Below are 17,684 nucleotides of genomic sequence, written 5' to 3'. Positions count from 1 at the left end.
GGTCTGTATTTTGTTTGTGGAAGGCAGAGCCATAGAAATACCGAGTAGTCCAACCCATTGTTACGTAAAACACAAATTGAACGGCAATTTGGGTCCAAAATAACACAGTAGGTATAGGGAAAATGTATGTTTTTCGGTAAATTACAGAAAAACTTGGGCCTAAAAACAAATTTAAAGGTTGAAAAATGTAAAAAACATGTGTTATTTGTTTTCTGTGTCAAAAAAAGTCAAAAATTAGAATTAGAAGCGGTTGATTTGCGACATTTTAGTCATTTAATGCGGGTAAATTTATACATTTTTTTAAAAAAATGTTTGGTAAGGTAAATAGAAGCTGTTTTACACCTTCCCACAAAAGGAAAACACAAACAAAACTTAACAAGTTCGTTTAAACCCATTGTCAAAGTCACCACTTTTGCTCTATTTTGGACACACATAGACGGCAGTTGGACTACTCGGTGTTTATACGACTCTGGAAGGCAGTATAGAATATTTGTACGTAGTGAGATTGTTAAAGGAGACATTTTGCGCATAAAGAATGATGTAAATGTGCAGTAGGTCATAGTAAAAGTAAGTTAAAACTCGTTTATAGATTCCACATTCGAATAAAGAAGAAATTAGGAAAATAAATCGTACTTTGAAATTACGAAAACGGTTATTTATTATACAGTCGTAGTCGTATAGATGTGCTGTTTATTGTTTTACCGGAGATACAGGTTTATTAACATTATAATGAGTTGTTAAATTATGGTTTATATGATTTTTGCAGACCAAACCATAACCATATAACGTATACTACCTGGACTGCTGGTTGTTTTAACTTATTTGTATAATTGTCTGTTTATTTATTTTTTCGATTCATAAGAGTTTGTGTACTGTTGCTAAACATGGTTTGTATAGCACTTTTCAGATTGTTTTTCCCAATAGCTTATAGATGGCTGGCAGAAAGAGCGAGCAACTCAACCTACAGGCCACAATGTTGGCCGAAAGGATGAAGAAAATACAAGAAAAGGCTTTAGAGAAACAAAAAGCATTGGAAAGCAAAGGAAAGGATCACACACCTGATAATGATGGGCAGTTCATGGATAAATTTTTAAAATCAAAAAGTTTAAGTAGTAGCGAAAAAAATAACAGTGGATTTCAAAAAAGATCGTTGTTAAAGAAAGGGAATGAACCAGCAATTAAAAAGTCACGGTTTGCGAATATGCTGCAACAAATGAAGAGAACAAATCCAAAACAAGCGAATAACTCTTTGGTTGATTCCGAAATACAATCAGTAACAGCAACTTGTTTCCATGGTGATGATAGCAGCAGTAGTGATGATGAGACTGGTAATACCAGTACAAAGAAAACTAAAAAATCCACTTCTGTAAATAACATTTCAAACCAGCAGAAATCTGGTTCTATAGTTTCGAATACAATGCAGGGTAGTGTTGCTGCACCATCTGTAAAGAAACCTGCGGCCATTATATCTCCAACTGTTGTAAATCCAGTTGGAACAATAGTTTCTACACCTGTTTCAAACACTAATGTTAAATCGACACCAGGTAATACAAAAGCGAAACCTCGAAAGAAGCGTTGGGGTGATAAAGTTGATTTGACAGACATCGCTCCTCCAGGTATGGCAAGCATACCTGGCATGCAAAACCCAACACCAGTGGTGGTACAGCAGCCTGTGAGTCTAGGACTGCCACAGAATTACCGTCCTGTGGGGCTCGTGGGGGTAACAGAGCTAAGCACTGCCCAAAAGAAGCAATTGGAAGAGCAGAGAGAGATGCAAAACATGTATAACCTAGTAATGGCAAGCCGCAATGCTGCTGTACAAAACGCTGCTCCTGTTCAAGTTAAACAGCCCAAGATTAAACATGCGTATGACAGTGATGAAGAAATAGATGCCGAGCTTGGAACATGGGAGCATCAGTTGCGTAAAAAGGAAATGGAAAAGACACAAGTTCTTGCTGATAAGTTGACGGAAGAAGCTGATGGAAAACACTTTATTGGGGACTTTTTACCACCAGCAGAGCTAGAAAAGTTCATGGAAACATACAAAGCACTCAAGGAAGGCAGGACTCCTGATTTCTCAGACTATAAAGAGTTTAAGATTCAATGCGACAATATCGGGTTTAAAATGCTGGCGAAAATGGGCTGGGAAGAAGGCCAGGGACTTGGTAGTGAAGGGCAAGGTATAACACAGCCTGTGAACAAAGGTCAGCAATCTGTTAATGGTCAAGGAGTTGGCATTGAGAGACCTGATGGTTTAAACCAAAATGATGATGATTTTTCAGCATATAGGAAACGGATGATGCTTGCTTACAGATTCCGACCAAACCCTTTAAATAACCCAAGGCGATCTTACTATTAAAACTTTTTGTTTTATTTTTTAAAACTTTTTGTTTTATTTTGCTATTTTGTCAGTAGATTGCTTAAACACCAGGTAAGTATGGATAATTGAATCTAAGTTTGTACTGTGTACAATTTATACCATTACATTTTTTCCTTAAATATTTAATGTTGTTTCTGAACTTATTGGAGCATGCTGTATTTTTAGCAAAACTGCCTAATCGAACTAGGTTGTCAAGGCAAATCTTCTAGTATGGACTATGGTGCCCTAAAGTTTCTCTATTCTTGCTTGAGGCGTTGGGTGTCTATTCTAATTAATATAAATTCAGATACCTTTGTTTTGAAGTGTACAAAACAATGCAATTTAATGTTAATATAAATAATTCAATTTGTAATGAACAGACATTGATATATTTGTTATAACATTCAATCTAATGTATATATATATATATATTATTAAATATATATTGAATTTTTTTTTAAACTGTCTTAGCGTCAGTGTTTGTCAATCTTGTTTTAAGTATAAACTAGTAGCAAAGAAATAGTAACCTAATTCTAACTGACTAGTATTCCGGTAACAATATTAATGGGCATTTCGAATACTGTAGTAGGGACCCAACCGTATAGAATGCTAACCTACTTTGAGGTCATGATCCCGGGGTTAAGAAGCACTGCATTACATTATTTAAATGCTAACTGATGTTTTGTTTTAAATGAACTTAATTTTTGTTCGTTCCATGCATTAGATGCAACATAGGGTTTTAAAATAAAAAACTATTCATTGCATCATGTCTAAACGTTCCAAAGTTCCCATTACTGCAACTCAAAGGTTAAAGCAAGATTACATGAGACTAAAGAAAGATCCAATACCTTACATAACAGCTGAACCTCTACCTTCCAATATATTGGAATGGCATTACCTTGTGAGTTTCTATTTAATTAATTGTTTAATTACTCACTGGTAAGAGCTTTAGGAGGTACCACTTTTTATAAATACAGGGGAGACCTAATATTTAATACTTAAACACACAATCTTGTGTAACAAATTTCCTTCCATAAATTCATGTAATGTTTTTGATTCTTTTAGTGCAGAAATTCCAAGGAAGGTTACCTGCTATACCAAGTGTCAACTTAGGTTTTAATCCTTTGGTTAACTTTGTAGTTTGTTTTATTTTCCTTTTTAATTAAATCAATAAAGCACTAGCCATGATTATAATAATGCAAATATCACTGATGATTCTATAAATTCACTGTGTTAATAATTAAACATAATTTTCAGGTAACTGGACCAGACGATACCCCATACACTGGAGGTTTCTACCATGGTAAATTAGTCTTTCCACGAGAGTTTCCGTTCCGTCCACCAGCCATATATATGATCACACCAAGTGGTCGATTCAAATGCAACACACGGCTCTGTCTCTCCATAAGTGACTTCCACCCAGATACATGGAATCCTGCCTGGTCTGTAGGAACAATTCTTACTGGGCTCCTTAGTTTCATGGTGGAGGAAACACCAACTCTTGGATCAGTAGAATCTTCCGATTTTACGAAGAGAAACCTCGCTGTATGCAGTCGCCTTTTCAACATCCAGAATAAAACTTTCTGCGAATTGTTCCCTGCCATCACAGAAAAGATTAGGTCCTCCATTGAGGAAAAAAGCAGCTCTAATCATACCCAGTCTGCTACTGAGCAAAACACTTCAGAAGTTACCAACCCCGCTAATGTAAATAATCGGCAAAATCACGATGATGGGAACAGAGGTTTCGCAAATATATTTATTCTTATTGGTGTGGCAGCTTTTGGGTTTTTAGTCAACACAATTTTAAAGACCTTAAATTAGATGTCATGCGTTTAAGTTATTCCAACATGGTGTATTTTCCTGCACTTACACACAGTAGGTAAAGAAATTGTAAATTTAGCTTTAATGTAAGTAACTATTAACCCATTGTGTTGGTTAGTTTCGCCCTTCTTTCTGTTCTAGATAAGAGATTCCTTAACACTAAGGCCACAGAACTCTTGGATCTGTTTGCAACAAACCAAATGTTTAACGGGCCTAACTTACATGTTGCAATTTAAAAAAACAAAAAAAACATTTTGATATATTAATGGTTGAGTAGTAAAAGGTTCTTGCCACAATTTACCAAATTCAATGCACATCATTGGCGTTGTACCACTCATAAACTATCTAGACTTGCATTAATCCCTAGTAAACATAAATTATAGTTTGTTTTATTTAGTTCCTATTTATTAGATGTTGTTTAAAAATCAAAGCATAGGCGCTAGTGTATAAAATAAAACCTTGAATTTATTTTGCTCTGGCCACATTTAAACACTGCTGAAGTTTTGTGTTTTAATTTATCCTGTTTTATTTTGTTGTAGGTGAATAATGTTCTTATACTTCTTTCATTGTTGAGGTGTTAAGATTTGAACAAAGCTGTGTATATAATGCTTTGCTTTGTACAATATCTTTGGATATGTAGTAAGGTGGGGAAAGATGGGATACCTTTTAGTTCTATTTTATCACTTAGATTTGTAATAAAGAAAATTCCTAGAATCATAAAACGGTATCCTCACGGCTCCCATAGACCGTTGTTAATTGTTTGAAACACAATCAAGATAATTGGATTTTATGTGCTAAAGGTGTCCCATCTTCCCCCCTTACTATACAATTTGTTTAATATGATTTGGTAACTTAATTTTCCTGTATAGACATGGACCTGAATGATTAAAATGTTTCTGTTTAATTTAAATGAGCTGTTGTTAAATGAAGGCAATTCATTGTAAAGTGAGGAAGTTGTATGTTTTATTCATATTTTTCTCTGCAGGTAACTTCCTAATATTCATGAGTCAAGTGTTCAACAGATACAGCTAATAATTTAGAATCACTGTTGTCTAAATGCCTATAGTTTGAAGATAGATAAAGGCACACCGCGGTCACTTAATAATTCGTTTTATTATCAAAACAACCTTCTAACTTGACAGTGAGCATGAGGTGTATAAAAGTAACATAAGTTTGCTGAAGCTCCAACGGCTTTGTTAACCATTCTAAAGTACATTATACTGTAGTTTACAGTGTCTCATTTGCAGCTTGTGGCATACGTATAAAAAGATCACTTTTTCCCATTTCAAAGATGTTTAATCTTATTCTAATAGCTAGCAAGTAATTCGTTCTGTATAGCTTGCTTGCGTAGTTCTCTCATCTTGCTGTTTTTGATTCTCCATCTCTCCTTTTCACGCTGGGTCTCCAACACCTATAAAAGCGGCAATTTACAAAAGTGTCGTCATATTGCACGCTACTCAAAGTGGTTTTAGTAGGATGGGGCAAGACGGGACACCTTATTTTATAATATCCAAATATTCCGGTCGTGTTTTAAACAATCTACGAAGGTCTATAAAAGTCGTGAGAATACCTTTTTATAACTCTTCGAATGTTCTTTGTTTATCACCAAATAAGACGAGAAAAATTAAGAAGGTGTCCCGTCTCCCCCCACCTTACTTAGATAGCATTTCTTGGCAGGTGATTACGAGTTTCAATAACGTGGTTGGAATATTACGACAATCGGGTGCAGTAGCAACGAGCTTTTTGTGACGTGCATTGATTGAGTGAATGTAACTTGTTTATCCTCTCATAACGGGGACGTTAGGCGGGAAAGGGTCATTGTCATAAACGTTCTGTTTCATAATTTATACACATCAACCATCCACAGATTTAAACATTGCATTTTTGTGACTAACTTCATTTAGGAACATGGTTGAATAACATAAGTTTAATTCACCCGATCGTATTCTGGGTGATTCATCTTGTATGAGAACTTCCACAGTAATCCCTTATGTCGCAGACTTGTGTTTCGTGAAGCTAGCGATGCAGTGTCTGAATGTTTATCGTGTGGAAGATGGTGTCGACCAGATACTCCTCGGCTTGGTGGGATTTGGTATCTGAAACAATTTGAATCGAACATAACGGAAGTTGAGGGAATTTTATTTATTCTTGCGTCGCGTAGTAACGAATGAGTTACCACATGTGGGCTAATATTGTTTGATTTTTTGGGTGTATGGCTGACAATTTCACACATAAAAGATCATTTGTTCAGAGCAATTGCGGTTTCTTGCGGCACATGCAAACACAATGGTAGCAACGTCGTATAACCCGATTTGTTTACGAAAATTAACTTTTTATCTGATGTCTTATCCGTGTAACGCTTTCATAAAGTGTAAACTATCCAGCTTACCTGTTGTCCAACGACATTGGTAAATGACGTATTCTTCCTTGAGCTTGTAGACGTCTAAATGATAACGGTGGTAGGATACGACCTCTGTCGTCTGTAGGTGGGACTCTGGCGTCCGATAAAACGTCAAGTCGTTTCATTTCCTATGAAAGTGAATAAAGAACTTAACTTTGTCTTTCTGGCCGCGGTAACGAAGTCTGAGTAGTAAACGAAATTACGGAAAGTAACCGTAAACCAATTATAATGCTATCTTTGCTAATCCATGGCCTACTAAATATACGGCCAGAATATTTATCTTTAGTGGGCCATGGCTGATCAAATATGACAATACTTGAACGTTAGACATCTTCCCTATTTTAAGGTATTTTACTGTCACTTCTGTTAAGCCCTGTTGCCCAGTGACGCGAAAATAAAGAATTACATTTATCTGATAAAAACGTTTACCGCGAGTTCCTGTTCCGTCCAAGTTATTTTCTTCGATTTTTTCAACGGATCTCTGAAGATATCTCCATATTTAATGAAGTTCGCGTAAGTGGAGTCTCCCATACGAGAGGGTGGGGGAATGTTCAGTGGGTACATGGAAGCTACAAGGTCCGAGATCCTTTGATTTCGGTAGGCAATAGTGGCGGGATCTCTGGTACTGAAATGCCGCCAAACGTTTGAGTTGTACTCGGGGTCAGGCCGCTCAGGGAAAAGTGGTTCTAGGCGACCAGCGTCCACCCAGGTTTGGTAAGAAGTCAAAGGATAAATAATCGTTGATTCGTCACGAAATGTGCGGAGTCTGAAACGAGTTTAACGTTAGGTTTGTGAGCACAGTTTAAACAAAACGGCAGACCAATCGAACTTCGATGCATTTACCACTGCCGTGCAGCAATCAGTAAAATACACCGAAACAATATAGGTCATACATAAACAGATGTCTATTGGGCATCTCTAAATAGAAGTGGTCGAATTGGAAGCCAATGCGACAATCTAATGAGCCAACTGTTGCCTAAATCTAGAGTCCCCATGGCGTACCACTTTATAGGACCTCGACCATAATAGAATAGAATCGGTATATAAATTATTTCATTTTCACCTACTTGTGATTCATGGATATTTTAACATCAGTCGTCGGTGATTTTTGCAAAGCGAGTCGAGTCTCAGGCCTCGGTGAGAACGCTGTCATCCTCGGGTCGAGCTCCGAGTACAACTTTTCTCTCTCTTCCAAAGAGATATGCTTCTTTTTCGAATCTGATGGGCTTCCACGTATGTCCATTATGCTTAACGGAGAAGCCATATCGCTTTATTAGAATCTATCTTACGTACTTAGAAACATCAACTACATTCTAATGCTGGTAAAATATTACGAACTTATTTTGCTGTCGCTATGGTTCTTATGCTGCCGAAGGTTTATAAAACAAACCGTGAATTCCATCTATACCTCCTACGCAAAACTGCAGTGTCTACTAAATCTTTTGTTTAATAAAATATAATAGGTTGGGATAAGATGGGCCATGTTTTCATTTTGTTTTATCATCTCGTTTGCTAAGAAACAAGGAAAATTTACAGAATCAACTGTATCCTTATGACTCTAAAAGAACGCTGTTAATTGTTAAGATCACTATTAGGAAATGGAAAATAGTATCAGCTATATAACAGTATCCATCTTACCCCACAGTTCTATATTTGACCAAACAGTCGATAGGTTACAGTTTTACATTCCTTACGCACATACACGTAACAATGGCTTATACTACAGGTTAGGCCTATATACTACGCAAACAAATCCAATTAAATACACAATCCAAAAGTGGCTTCAAAAACCACGCCTTTATTCCAATAACCTCAGAACTTTAATTTTACCCTATATGTAATCTTTAATTTTATAACACGGGATTGAAGCTTTATAACAAGCAGATACTAAACACACCGTTTGTTCCATAACAATCACTGAATACCTTTCCTTTGTTACAAGCGACGTCCACTTCTGTTACATACGCCATCGCGAAGTAAAGACGACAAAGGAACACATCAGCTTTGTGGAAAGCGTAGCCTACTATTATAATGGCGGGTTGTGTAAATAAAGCTGAGGCCCAGTACTCAAGTGGTAGCAATCTAACTGTTACTCTCCTAAACGTCACCAGTAACTTATTAAAATCTCGCGCAGTATTGATCGAGAGATTTCTGCCCTAAGTATTATAAACTATACCGGTTTAAAATTTGCCTAGACCCAAATATGTGCTGGCATTACATAGCTTAACTTAAATTTTGTTTTGAGTGGATCAGGGTAAGATGGGCCATGCTTTTATTCGCCTTTATCGTCCTAGTTGGTATAATAATGAACAAAGAAATATGTATAGAATTATAAAACCTTTTCCCCACGATTGTAAATAGCGTTGCTAATTGTTAATATGGAATTTTATATGCTAACAGTACCCATTCACCCTGTATTAATATGCCTGTACATCATTCAATAACGCACAGCAGCTGCTGTTAGAAAACACCAGTTACTATCTATAAGCCAAATGTAGTCGACACAATAATTGCGGTTTGTGTTAACCAAAGTAATACAAAACATAAAGTTTGATATTTTCTGTAACTCTGACTGTGTCGTATTTGTCCAACTTGTTAGTCGTCGAAGTTACAAAAAGTTTGTGTTTTCTAAATCTGTGTCAAGAGTGTCCTATTGTTATCTGAGCGATTACTGCAGCTTAAAATGCGATATATAGGTATTTAAACCGGCATTTAACTTTATAATACAAGACAACCATAACGCATGCTGTAATATGCACGTACTTAAATGCATATATGCACATCTTACGTGATATCGACCACTCACAATGTATACGTCAACGTTTGAATTCCGCTTCGTGATTAAAAAGTCTGCTGTACAATGGTCAAATCAACGCCTTCAGAAATCGACGCTGCTGTGACGTCACATGTTTACCTGTGCGCTATCACGTAGACAATTGAGTAAAAACGCGAGAAATTCGAGTCTTGCGGTTTAGACTTAGTACAGAGTGCAGTTACCAAGAGAAGCTAAGCAGTTGCCATGAAGGGGATAGCGATTTTGAGCATTGCAGTTTTGTTTAGTATTACTGAAGCAGGGTTTCGTATAAGACGAAGGCGTAATGCCCCAGCACCTGTGCACTGCGCGGTAAGCTTTTTTTGAAATAAGGACAGTTAAGCAAGTTACAAAGTATTTCTACAGACTGGTACGTAGCCATCCCTTTTTAAACCTAACAAACCAATTGGCTTGTTAATTTTTGGCTACCTAAATTTCTATAATAAGCACGTTTAAAGACCATACCAATCTAGTCGTAGAAAATTAACCCCTATAGCCGAAGCGTAACAGAGGGATTTAATTAGTTATAAACGAGAGCGTCCACGTACCAGTCTATAGTTTAGATATTGGCAATCTACTCATTTCGTTATTATAGACTGCTGGCATTTTTAGAATCTGTATTATTACGTTGGTAGATTAGTTAAATGAATAAATGTAACTTGTTTATTCTCGCGCGGCGGGCAACGACATTTTTAACACCCTGTGCACACTTAAACGATTTTCCACATATATAACTTTAGTATGTAAATGCCCAAACTCAAAGTAGCTAAAGAAAGCCCCCCTTATGACGTATATTTGTTGTAGTGCGGGTCATCACGTATAGACTCTTCCATTAAAGGACCTAAGCACACTCAAATGTACATCGCTTTAATAGATTGAGTGTGCTTTTCCTATTCCAACGACACCTTACTTGTTTTAATCGGTTCTGTATAACCAAAGATATTCCAGTTCAAACACCGTGAAATTCATAAAACTGATTTAAAAGTTGCGTGGCGAAAAAAATGAGAAGTGTACTACCCACGTGACAAAACACGTCACAAAATTGTTAAAGCGTGGCCATTTCATTCAAAAAGGCGCGAGGCAGTGTTTTCAGCGAGACTCAGCTTCAGCATGTATAGATACGTCTACACTTACTTTGGTACAGATAAGTATATATATATTATCCATGCAGCATGTAAACAAGCTTTGTGTTTTATAACGGGAATGAGTGACCATTTAACTGATGACGAGGATAAAATAGTTGTCTGCACTTTCGAACTATACAGTTTTGAACCAAAATATTCAGATGCTGAAGTGACTAGTAAGTTCCTACGTCACATTCACGAAGCTCGTAGTAAAAAAAACATAGCGCTAGAGATCACTGTTTGAGGACGAATATCTACGCCTATACTGGACCAATTTTAATACATGGGACTATACAAAGAAGACGGAAAAATTTTTCCGCTAGAGGCGGTAATTATTTAAATTAAAAAATACGAACAAACGAACAAAACAGCACTACAAAGTGTTAATAAGTGTAAAACAAATTAATTAAATAATAAAAATACCTTTCCAAATACATAAAACACTAGTAAGAACATATTTCCCACATTAGGTCGGTTATATACGCTCTTTCGTTGTGTGAACTGTCGTCGAGTCTGTGGTGTAGCGGTTTACGTGCGGTCGTAAACTCTCTTTGTTTCATTTTTACCGGGTTCGAGTCCCGCACAATGGAATACTTTTTTTATCTTTTTTTTTCAAGTTTTTTTTTGTTTGACGAGTTTGGGGTTAGGAGTGGGAGGTTAGGGGTTAGGGGTTAGTGTTAGGGGTTAGGGGTTAGTGTTAGGGGTTAGAGGTTAGGGGTTTATATCTTATGTGTATAAACCGTGAAACTAACTGCTCCCCATAAAATAGAGAAACGAATTTGTCATCGCCTCCTAGCGGAAAATTTTTTCCGTCTTCTCTGTATAGCTCCATGTAATTTTAATAAGCAAGGTATTTTGGGGATTAATAAAACGGTCGCTTTTCGAATTTACCACAAAAATAATAGTAACATGGGGTCTGTTTACGCACTTTAAGTAAAATCGCTTGAAATTCGAACCTTGTAGTATTAGTATGCATAAACAGTCTTGACGCGAAGTACGACGGAAATGAAGGTCTTGGGAATTGGTTGTATTTTGTTCGTTGCATTTATGTGCGTTGTCACTGAGGCAGGATTTCGTTTTAGAAGGAGAAAGAATGCTCCGGCGGCAGTACATTGCGCGGTAAGCGACTTGTGTCCTTTTGGTGCGCTCGTTAACACTGTACTATATAGGTTTGGGTAAGATAGTCTGTTTACGTTCTCTTTTATCGTCCAATTTGGTAGTAAAAGAACATTCAAAGATTTATAACACTGTATCATCACGACTCCTATAGACCTATGTGAACTGTTTAAAACACTATCAGGATATTTGGATAGTATACGTGCTAAAGGTGTCCCGTCTTTCCCACCCAACTATATCATGTATGGTAGGTTGGGGTAAGTCATTGTATGCCTTCGTTCCCTTTTATCATCCCATTTGGTAGTAAACAAGGAAAACTTACCAAATTACATAATAGTATCTTTACAAATAGGTTATTGCTAAAAATCAGAACTATATACGCTGTTACTTATAAACAAAACCTCCTAAGTTTAACCATAACCGCTACTTTGAAGGTTTCAAGTTGGAGCGCCTGGTCAGCTTGTTCGGTTAGTTGCGCTGGCGGTGAGAGGTCAAGGTCAAGGAGGATAATAAGACACCCCGCACATGGTGGAAATGGATGTCCAGGTCGGTGGGTTGTGGCATAAAACGTATTTGCTATTGGGAAAGTGTTCGCAGTTTTTAGCCCATGAAGAATTGCAAACACTAAAGATACTTGAATTTTGTTGATTGTCACTTAATTGAATGAATGAATGTAACTTGTTTATTCCCACTTGGCCGACAACAGTTATAACACGGATGTTCTAGTTTATTTTCGTTGAATTGAACTTCAAAATAGCGCAGTAACTCCTGCACGCAGGTCTATATAGTAGGGTGGGGAAGATGGGACAACTGTTCATTTTATTTTCTCGTCCTATTAATAGTAAAGGTGTTCCGTCTTTCCCACCCTACCATATGTTCAAAAAACATTTTTGAAGCAAATACGTTTTATGATTTAAATCTTGCTTTCCAGGTCTCCACCAGAAAGGCAAGTGCAACCAACATAGATGTCCCATTAACTGTGAGTGGGGGGAATGGGGAGCTTGGTCAAGCTGTTCGCCCTGCCCACCTGGAGGGAGAGTGAGTGGTTAAACTTTAATAACGTCGATATTTGTAACTGAAATCAAAGCCTTTGGTTTGGGCCATGGAATTGACTATCAATGTTTTTAAATTGATTTGCGTCCATAACCCATAACGTGTTTTAGATTTCTTTTTATGTTTCTAATTTTCTAAATTGTTTTTATGTTTCTAATAATTTTTATGTCCTTTGCTTTAACTTTAACCAAATTTATGTTTTGTGATGGTAGGCTATATATTAAACAAAGATATTTTTCACTGAATTAATTTCCGTCTCAATAGAGTCGCAGTCGCAACATTACAACAGCATCCATGTTTGGTGGACAAGCTTGTATAGGAGGAGAGTTTAATTCAGATTACAATTGCCTCAGCGAGGAAGATTGCCCGCTGTTTCAATGTCCTGATGAAACGTTTGCATGCGCAGATGGTACAATATTAGTTTATTTCGTCATGCTTCAAACCCTGGGCATTTTAGACAATTGTTATTTGGAAAACTATTTGGGCAAAAACTATCCTGCCCAAGGACACAGACGCTTATAATGGTAACAGTGTCGAGCCTCGAACCCATACCCAGCACTAGGCGGTAGACAGGCACGTTAACCATCGTGTCACGGCGCTAAATACCCGCCACATATTTTGCCTAAACGCATAATAGCGCTTGCAACAACCAAACACTGACTAATGCATTCATGATTTAAGATTGACAATGACATTATATTCCACATTAGAACTAACCTGTATACGGCCCAACCTGCGTTGCAACGGAGACGACGATTGCACAGATAACTCGGACGAAGAAAACTGTGGAGAAAACGTCAGGTCGCCATGCGGTGGTAAAAGCTATAAAGAAATACCAACTATCGATATAGCTGGCGCTGGGTAAGTGGGATAGTATGACAATAAAGCGCATTGTGTACCAATATAGATACCATACAAATACACAGACAAGTTAATGACTATTATATATAACGTTCAACATGGATTGCTTTGTGGTTTGAGGTGATAGAGGCCCACAGAAAACCATAAAAAAAACTAAAACCACTTTGAAAACATTCTTTTTTTTCAAACATAAAACTGCAAGGCCTACAAAGTGTATTTAATGGGTCTATTATAAAAACAGATATACGACAAAATGTAAAATTCAAACAGATACGACATAACGATTGGTGAAGAGATTGGGACAATATTGGACAACCAGCGATACAACGGTCGTTGTTACACTGTGAGGAGTGGTGAACATGATAAGAAGTTTAGAGTTCCTGCCAATATTCAAACGTTTCGGTTCCAAGTGAGTTATGTGATGTTAAATACATATTACCTATAAAAAGAATAATACATATTCACCGGTACATGGCGGGGCTACGACATTCGTTATAACATAGGTTTCATACACCTTGTGCCCTCAAGTTTACCACATTTTAAGCACTTTGTGGGTAATTATTTTGGATGTTCTTTAATACTGCTGACATTTTAACTATGTTACGTCATAGGTTAGTGCAGATACGTCATTCGTGATTACGTCATACGACAGCTCGAAAGAATTTTTGGATTCTCAGCAGGGTGACGTTACGCGTAAACTTGAACCCAAGTCTTCATTCACTTGTAAGTGTTGTGGTTGGTTGTGTGAGAATGAATAAATGGTTGAGGAAACGAATGAAACTTGTTTGTCCTCGTGTAGCGGGAAATAATAGTAATAACAAAATATGTTTTTGTTGTTTTTTGACAGTTTATACACAATTTATACAGCTTGGTTGACAATTTATACAGCTCGATTAGAAAAATATGGAATATTACGTACTTACAGCATTCATCCCACCCCACAGTACTGTATATAGAACCAATGGTTGTATATTCAAACTGTTTCCGTCTTAACTCTGACTCTATTAAAACAGACGGAGATATATACAGTGTTAGTGGTGGAGCAACAAATACAAAAAATCAGAAAACGCTTCGTGTTGTTCGACAGGGGGCATCGAGCGATGCAAAGTATTTTAAAATCCACAGCAATATTGTGTTGTCGCAGTTCAGGTAAGATTTTTAACTAAACTGTTAAAGATAGCGATCCTACTTATTTATTCCTGCGTGGCGTGGCAACGACAGTCGTTATAACACGGGTGTTTTGTTTCATACACCTCGTGTCCGCTTGGAATTTACTATACATGTAACTTTGTGGGTGATGTGACCTATGTAACGATAAAACTAACTTGGTTTACCAACAGTATAACCGAACGAGCGCTTAGAAACCTATATATTATATAGGAACCTATATATAAGTAGGGTTGAGAGGATGGGATAACTTTAGCACATAATATCTAAATATCCTGATCGTGTTTTTGGGAGTCGTAAGGTTTTATAGTTCTTTAAATGTTCTTTGATTACTTCAAAAGGGACGAAATATTTGAATGAAACGATGTTCCATCTTCCCCACTCTAATCTTTATATATCCTGCCGTGCAGAACTCTTCGACGAAACTTCCTTCTTTCGTATCAATTCCGCCAACGATTACTCGAGCTACCAGACGGATACGATCATATCAAGTATGCTGAAGTACTGGCAGATTTTGGGACCCATTTCTATTCTTCTGGAACGTTGGGAGCAAGATATGAATTTATTTATCGATATTCTAAAAAAGAGTTGGAAGAATCAGGTATATTCCGGTCGACTTTACCTGTCTATGGTTCATTATTGGTTGTCTAAATTGTCGGTCATGCAAAAGAACTAATAACTAAAAAGTGACATACGCTGTCACTCGTAAGCGGGCATATATAAAGTGTATAAAAACAGAACACCCGTGTTATAACCAATGTCGCTGCCTGTCACGCAAGGATAGAACAAGTTGTACTGCTTAAAGTGTACCATCTTCTCCCACTCTGTATACTACATTAAGTTATCAAAAATCGTGATATATATTAGCGTTACTTTTAAGCTTTATGCAACCCATTCAGGTTTAACACACGAAGAACAAAAGAATTGTCTAAAAACTGAGGCGACTTTCCGTCTATTGAAGTTTACGTTTGGCGGTGACACCAATAAGTGCTCGACAAATGTAATGTCGCGAAGATACAACGGTAAGTGTATGGCTGGTGTTAGTTTAGTACACTGTGGTGTAGGATGGGATACCGTCCGGCGTCAGCACATATAATATCTCATTTTCCCAGTGTGTTTGTTTTTACCTGTGTTTTTAGGAACAACTCTCTATCAGAGTCTCAAGGATATCAACATTATACAGTTGCGTAAATGTTCTTTGTTTAATACCGAGTAGGATAGAATGAAAACATTTCCCATCTTACCCTTAACATAACAAATATATAACATATAGTAGGGTGGGGGAAGATGGGACACCTTTTCAATCTATTTTCTCTTCCAATTTGGTAGTAAACAAACATTCAACGATTTTTTATAAAACTTTATCTTCACGGCTCCCACAGATCGTTGTTAATTGTTTAAAACACGATCAGGATATTTGGTTATTATGTGTGAAAGGTGTCCCATCTCCCCCCACCCTACTATAACTATTTATTTATTTCTTCGAATGCAGAAATAAAGTAAATTTATTAAATAAGCGATGGGAAATAATATATTGATGTTGTAGTAATCTTTTTTTTATTTTTTTTATTGCATATAAAGTTTACAACACGATAGTGATAATAACACAACAGCGACAAATTGTAACGAAAACGATTGTAGCGATGTTGTAGTAATCTATGTAAACATAAAGCATACAATATACAGGTAGCTTCACTCTGGCGGCAAAAGAAGTTATTTCAAACGTAGTAGGCGGGTATTCAGATAAAGCAGCTTCACTTGCTTTCTTTGCGAATAATGTTCCAAACAGTAACGATTATGACGCATGGGTGGAAACAATCAAACACAATCCTGCTGTCATCGATTTTTCTGTAAGTTTACATAACGTATTGTTTATCTCATTGGGAACGATAGAGAAATCCTAGTTTTCATAACTGGCTGAATAATTCACCCATAAAGTTACCTTTACGGTATGGTAGCTGATAAACTAACACGAGGTGTATGAAACGAAACACCCGTGTTAAAATTGTCGTTGTGGGCCTTCAGCTTATAGTATCCAGATATCCTGATCGTGTTGGTCTATATGGGAGTCGTGAGGATATGGTTTTATAATTCTTTCAATGTTCTTTGTTTACTACCAAACGGAACGAGAAAATAAAATAAAAGTGTGTCCCATCTTTCCCCACCCTATATACTATATTTGTTTGAGCTTTTCCCGGCCACCACCGAAGGCTAAAGCACCGTTTGTTTAATAACACACATACCCAACATATTGCGGCAACCATCAGCTGTACCAATATATCACAGTTTAAACTTATCTCTTTACAGTTAAGCCCTATTTCATCCGTTGTTTCGGACCAAGTGAAACGGCAGAACTTGGAACGTGCCTTGTTTGACTATTTGTCCAAGTACACGCCATCTAAATGTAAAGGAGTATGCGCAAATGGTGGTCGAGCTGTGGTAGTGGACGGTGGGATGACTTGCAAGTGTTTGTGTTCTGCTGGCCATGGTGGTAGTTCATGCGAGAGATGAAAGAATTCTCATCTTACTTCTTGACAATGACTACACAATGGCTCAAAAACTTATAATTTGTTAAAGTGTAATCCATTTAAATATTCTAAATGATATTGCGGTTTCTGGTAGCCAACTTCAAGAGACCAACCTACTACAGGTGGCAACAAACGACACCCTATAATAAGGTTGTATATACGCCACTATTACTCTATAACCTCTTACCGATATAAATTACTCGAATACCGGCTGTAGGCCTACTGTGATATGTACGCACTGATTCTTTCATTTGATATACCAAAGCCATTGCTTTTTGCGTTTTCATATTTCTGCTTCTATAGCTTTGTACAATATATTGCAACTCTGACTACAATAACCGATACATTACACAATGTTGAACCATATGATTGTATTGGACAGCAATTAAAACAAACTACAGATTTAGTTGTAAGCGGGCGCAAGATGTATGAAACAGAACAC

The 17,684-nt window shown here is 37.0% G+C and overlaps 4 protein-coding genes across 7 annotated transcripts; 3 read left to right on the top strand and 1 right to left on the bottom strand.

The window, feature by feature from the left end:
• Positions 1-12: 12 nt before the first annotated feature.
• On the top strand, positions 13-3,084 carry LOC149729415 (SURP and G-patch domain-containing protein 1-like). The gene has a single exon (XM_089886455.1). The coding sequence runs from the start codon at positions 932-934 to the stop codon at positions 2,357-2,359; it is 1,428 nt and encodes a 475-aa protein (XP_089742581.1). The 5' UTR covers positions 13-931; the 3' UTR covers positions 2,360-3,084.
• Positions 2,424-5,090, top strand: LOC149729414 (ubiquitin-conjugating enzyme E2 J2-like). Its single transcript, XM_089886467.1, has 2 exons — positions 2,424-3,260; positions 3,617-5,090. The coding sequence occupies exons 1-2, from the start codon at positions 3,126-3,128 to the stop codon at positions 4,178-4,180; spliced, it is 699 nt and encodes a 232-aa protein (XP_089742593.1). The 5' UTR covers positions 2,424-3,125; the 3' UTR covers positions 4,181-5,090.
• A 184-nt stretch (positions 5,091-5,274) lies between these two features.
• LOC149729413 (uncharacterized) lies at positions 5,275-8,815 on the bottom strand. 2 transcript variants are annotated; one of them, XM_089886465.1, is made up of 6 exons: positions 8,507-8,815; positions 7,649-7,828; positions 7,011-7,347; positions 6,570-6,709; positions 6,117-6,276; positions 5,275-5,591 (listed from the first exon to the last, which is right to left on the bottom strand). In XM_089886465.1, the coding sequence occupies exons 2-6, from the start codon at positions 7,822-7,824 to the stop codon at positions 5,487-5,489; spliced, it is 918 nt and encodes a 305-aa protein (XP_089742591.1). In that variant the 5' UTR covers positions 7,825-7,828; positions 8,507-8,815; the 3' UTR covers positions 5,275-5,486. The 2 variants fall into 2 exon arrangements, with proteins under 2 accessions (XP_089742591.1, XP_089742590.1); XM_089886464.1 differs by lacking the exon at positions 8,507-8,815 and having other exon boundaries at positions 7,649-8,432.
• A 731-nt stretch (positions 8,816-9,546) lies between these two features.
• Positions 9,547-17,608, top strand: LOC149729412 (complement component C6-like). 3 transcript variants are annotated; one of them, XM_089886453.1, is made up of 13 exons: positions 9,549-9,705; positions 11,600-11,636; positions 12,068-12,179; positions 12,565-12,671; positions 12,951-13,095; positions 13,397-13,547; positions 13,818-13,956; positions 14,159-14,270; positions 14,561-14,696; positions 15,125-15,315; positions 15,614-15,736; positions 16,401-16,564; positions 17,022-17,608. In XM_089886453.1, exons 1-13 carry the CDS (start codon positions 9,680-9,682, stop codon positions 17,223-17,225), a joined length of 1,647 nt encoding a protein of 548 aa, XP_089742579.1. In that variant the 5' UTR covers positions 9,549-9,679; the 3' UTR covers positions 17,226-17,608. The 3 variants fall into 3 exon arrangements, with proteins under 3 accessions (XP_089742578.1, XP_089742579.1, XP_089742577.1); XM_089886452.1 differs by lacking the exon at positions 11,600-11,636 and having other exon boundaries at positions 9,547-9,705; XM_089886451.1 differs by lacking the exon at positions 9,549-9,705 and having other exon boundaries at positions 11,238-11,636.
• The last annotated feature ends 76 nt before the right edge of the window (positions 17,609-17,684 follow it).

This window comes from Ciona robusta, chromosome 10 (genome assembly GCF_009617815.1).
Source record: "Ciona robusta chromosome 10, ASM961781v2".
Classification (NCBI taxonomy): Eukaryota; Metazoa; Chordata; class Ascidiacea; order Phlebobranchia; family Cionidae; genus Ciona; species Ciona robusta.
This window is presented reverse-complemented; position numbering and strand designations above follow the sequence as displayed.